This window comes from Formica exsecta, unplaced genomic scaffold (genome assembly GCF_003651465.1).
Source record: "Formica exsecta isolate Colony F162 unplaced genomic scaffold, ASM365146v1 scaffold828, whole genome shotgun sequence".
NCBI classification, from domain to species: Eukaryota; Metazoa; Arthropoda; class Insecta; order Hymenoptera; family Formicidae; genus Formica; species Formica exsecta.
The window spans coordinates 48,704-52,607 of NW_021853598.1; the positions used below are offsets into that span (position 1 = coordinate 48,704).

Below are 3,904 nucleotides of genomic sequence, written 5' to 3' on the forward strand. Positions count from 1 at the left end.
ACTTCGACAATTGCGTTCGTAATGTCCGTTTTTTCCGCATTTAAAGCATTGCGGTGTCTGATTTCGACTATTTTGCGGGTAACTTGATTCGGTTTTATTTTTATTAACAAAACTACTCGTTCTCGCGGTTCCCGAATATCTCTAAAATACTATATATCTATTAATTCGTGTATAGCCTTTTCGGGCTATAACAACTTGTCTTGAAACGGCCTCTTGCCTCTTGAATGCAAGGAAGTTAGCATGACGGAGACTTCTTAAAGGTCGACAGAAGCTCGCGCCTGAGGTCCACCGCCTCCTGGCAGGCCTCGCTCCACCACGGAGCCGGAAGGGAGGCTCTTCGCCCGTGCGGGGACGACCGACCAGAGGAGCCCCGGCGGCGGTTTGCCCCCGGTTTAAGAGGCAACTGGCTCCTCAGATGGAGGAGAAAGGTCTCGTACTTATCCAGTCCGTTCAGAGAGGGTTCGTCGATAGCCTCCTTAAGGACTCCGGTGCTGGTGCCCAGATTGACCACAAACTGTTCCCTCTCTCTTGATGACAATCTTATCCTGTGCGAAAAAAATTCTTTCTTTCTCAAGAAGTGGTTAAATCTGATTTCAATTGGATAATGGTCACTCAAGTGAATATCCTCCAATGTGTTCCACTCACAATGGTCGATAATCGGTGGAGAGACGAAGGAGAGATCTATTGCGGATCTGGATTGACCCGGGCGCGTCAAAAAGGTGTGGGATCCGTCATTGATGCAGGTGAAGGAAGAATCCAATGCCGAGGAGAGCAGGGTGACTCCCTCCCTACTCGACCGGTCACAGCCCCACTCGCTGTGGTGAGCGTTAAAGTTGCCCAAAAGGATCACATGAGTAAAAGAACCACAAAAGGCAAACAAGGAGTCGTACTCCTGCTTCGAAAGCGATTCTTGCGGGTGTCTATACACCGAGACAATGGCAAGATCGAAAAGCTCGTAGTGAAAAACCATGGCCATGCATTCTAAACCCCCGCCGAACCGAACGCAATCGTCTATGACAGAAAACGGCACAGAACGGCAGACGGCCAGAAGCAAGCCCCCGATTGCGGGTCAGCGAGTCCCTCTGGAACACCTCAAAACCACGCAGGTTCACCCGAGATCCAGGGTTCAGCCAAGTCTCCGACAAGGCCAAGACATCATACCGCTGAAACAAGGTGTTTACCGGATCTATTTTGTTCGCTAGCGAATGGCAGTTCCATTACAGGATCCTAAGAGACTGATTCTGAGATAGTTTATTCCGAGGTGATCCCGGCATTTGGACAGTTGGACCTGGGGTTGCGGGGGTTTATGGATAATAGGAAGGAGTTCATAAATTCCGACACTGCGTCGTACAGGCCAAGAAGTCTCAGTGCCGGGGAGAGCTTTTCCATGATTAGGTTAATGAGATTGAATAGCTGATTGCATAGCTCTGGGTTAAAATCAAAGTTAAGGTTACTTTTTGAGGTTTGAGATGGAACAGGGTTGGTGGGAGAAGGGATAGAATGCCTGGAGGAGACACCATAATCCGAGGAGGATGGGAATCTTCCGTTAGGAGAGATTAGTAGGGAATTATGGGATGGGAAAAGATTGGAGGAGGAAGTTCCGGTAGTCGAACGTGGGAAGGATGGGAGGGAAGGATTGGTACTGCTCGGAGGTTTTTTTGAGGGTGTGAAAAGAGGGGGGACGGCATAGGAGATGAAATGTGAAGTGGGGCAGAAGTTGATAATTTTTTTTTGTTGGGATTTAGGATTTATGAATATGATGAAGAAGGAGAGGGGAAGGAGGGGCTGAGGAAGAAGAGGGGAATGTGGATGGAGCGGGGAAGGAAAGAGGGAAGGGCGTAGAGGAGGGAGTGCCGCTCAGTGGCGGATACTCACTAAAATTGTGTATTGGGTTAGGGGCTTCATTGTTATTGCCTCTAATTCGATTTCTAGCCTCGATTAGGGAAATATTTTCGTATGCTGCTAACTCTCTAATTTTTTTCTGCACAACATACTCCGGACAAGCGAAGCTTGTGGCCTTATGCGGGCCCTTGCAATTTATGCAAAATGGAGGGCCATCTCTTTTTGGGCATTGGGTTGCCTCCTCATGTGCCCTATCCCCGCAATGTTGACAACGGGGGTGGCCCTTGCATTGGGACTTGAGCTGTCCAAAGCGCAGGCACGTGTAACAAAGAGAGGTTTTAAAAACAAAAGGTTCGACTGGATGTCGGACCATGTATAAGTATAAATACCTTGGCAAGATCTGTCCTTTAAAGACGACGGATATTGTTTTGGAGGGGACCAGGCCCAATCCCTGAGTTTCTCCAGGGAGAGCGGATGCCTCTGCACCCCTTTCCCTTCTGTTCAGTCTCCTCACGGAGGAAATCGCTATCCTACAGTCTATTCCCCGATATATCTTCTCGTCCGAGAGGTCAAGTGGAACATTTCGAATTATTCCTTTCCTCGTAGTCCTAAACAAAGGTATAAATGCCTTGAGTATTGGGTTAGAAATTAGGTTATTTGCCGCTTCTCTGGATTTCAACTGAATACTAATTTTTGAGAAGCCTGTCTTTTTAATATCTACTATATCTTTTTTGGAGATGGAATACAAGAAGCGACCTACAGCGATGGGGTCAATCGAGGAGGGAGAACCCTCCGGAGTCTGTATAATGACATCGTAAGGATCCTGCGAGGTCCTGTCATATCTATTCGCATCCATAAGGGATGACAAGTCAAGCCCGTCCTTATTAAATAGAGGGTCAGAAGGAGAAGGCTTACCCTGACGCAAGCCGTCCCCCCCACTCGTCTCATTACCATCATTTGTGAAGAGAGGCGCTTTTTCCTTCTCTAGTTTCTTACGTTTTTTGGTTTTTGGTTTAGCAGTCTCCAAAGGCTGGATGCCACAATCCTCACCGATCGGAAGGATGTCCCTTAAAACAGGAAGAATATTATTATTTGGTTCGATTTTCATTTCCGCCTCCATCACATCATCGGATTCCGGAGGGAACGGAGGGAGAGAGGATGCGATCAAATCGAGTTTATCTTCGTCATTATTTGTCAATATACTATTAACTGTTACAGTTAAGGCGTCAGTCGTTAAAAGATTTGTCTTAAAAGCGGGATCCCTCGTGGGATCTTGGATCGACATGCTTGCGATTGAAAAGGCTCGACCGGGAGACCGGCCGGCAGGGAGAGAGGATGCGATCGAATCGAGTTTGTCTTCGTCATTATTCGTCAATATACTATTAACTGTTACAGTTAAGGCGTCAGTCGTTAAAAGATTTGTCTTAAAAGCGGGATCCCTCGTGGGATCTTGGATCGACATGCTTGCGATTGAAAAGGCTCGACCGGGAGACCGGCTGGCCAAGATGGCGAATTACTGCGCACTACAGAATGTACAAAGCACACAGGAAACAGCGCACAAGCAAAGCAGGAGATAACTGTTCTCAGCGTGATCCGAGCGAATCAGCATAAAGCGTTATTATAGGCGAAGCAGAGGCACTCGAAGAAGGCAGTTATAATTTCTATCAAACGAATTAATAAGAGGCACTCAAGGCACGTGTTCTCACTTTCACAGGTGTCGCTCGAATCTCGAGAATAATGGTCTAAGGAGGAATTATAGTGAAGCGAGGTAGCGTGACGGTTAGGGCAGGGAGTATAGAAATTATAGAGAGGCAGGACGGGAAGAGAGGTAGAGATAACAACACGACAGTAGGGCAAGGAGTATAGAGATTAGAGAAGGGCAAGTTGGGAAACAAGCGAGACAAGAGTGAGAGTAGAGGGCGCGCAAAAAAGGAAAATGGCAGAGTTAACGAGTAAGGATATAAGGGGTGTAAAAGAAAGAAGAAGTAGTTATGGGAACGTGGAGGAAATGCTAAAAAGAAAAAGGGAAGAGGCTGGGGAGGGAAAGGCTGGGGAGGGAAAG

At 47.4% G+C, this 3,904-nt stretch overlaps 2 protein-coding genes across 2 annotated transcripts in view; both read right to left on the reverse strand.

The window, feature by feature from the left end:
• Positions 1 to 1,919, reverse strand: part of LOC115244681 — a 32,269-nt gene extending 30,350 nt beyond the window's left edge. The window contains exon 1 of the mRNA XM_029822545.1: positions 1,876 to 1,919. Coding sequence (XP_029678405.1) covers positions 1,876 to 1,905 — 30 coding nt within the window. The 5' untranslated portion in view covers positions 1,906 to 1,919. The remainder of the gene's footprint in view (positions 1 to 1,875) is intronic.
• Positions 1,920 to 2,000: 81 nt separating this feature from the next.
• LOC115244683 lies at positions 2,001 to 3,135 on the reverse strand. Its single transcript, XM_029822549.1, has 2 exons — positions 2,232 to 3,135; positions 2,001 to 2,143 (listed from the first exon to the last, which is right to left on the reverse strand). The coding sequence occupies exons 1-2, from the start codon at positions 3,125 to 3,127 to the stop codon at positions 2,038 to 2,040; spliced, it is 1,002 nt and encodes a 333-aa protein (XP_029678409.1). The 5' UTR covers positions 3,128 to 3,135; the 3' UTR covers positions 2,001 to 2,037.
• Positions 3,136 to 3,904: the final 769 nt, after the last annotated feature.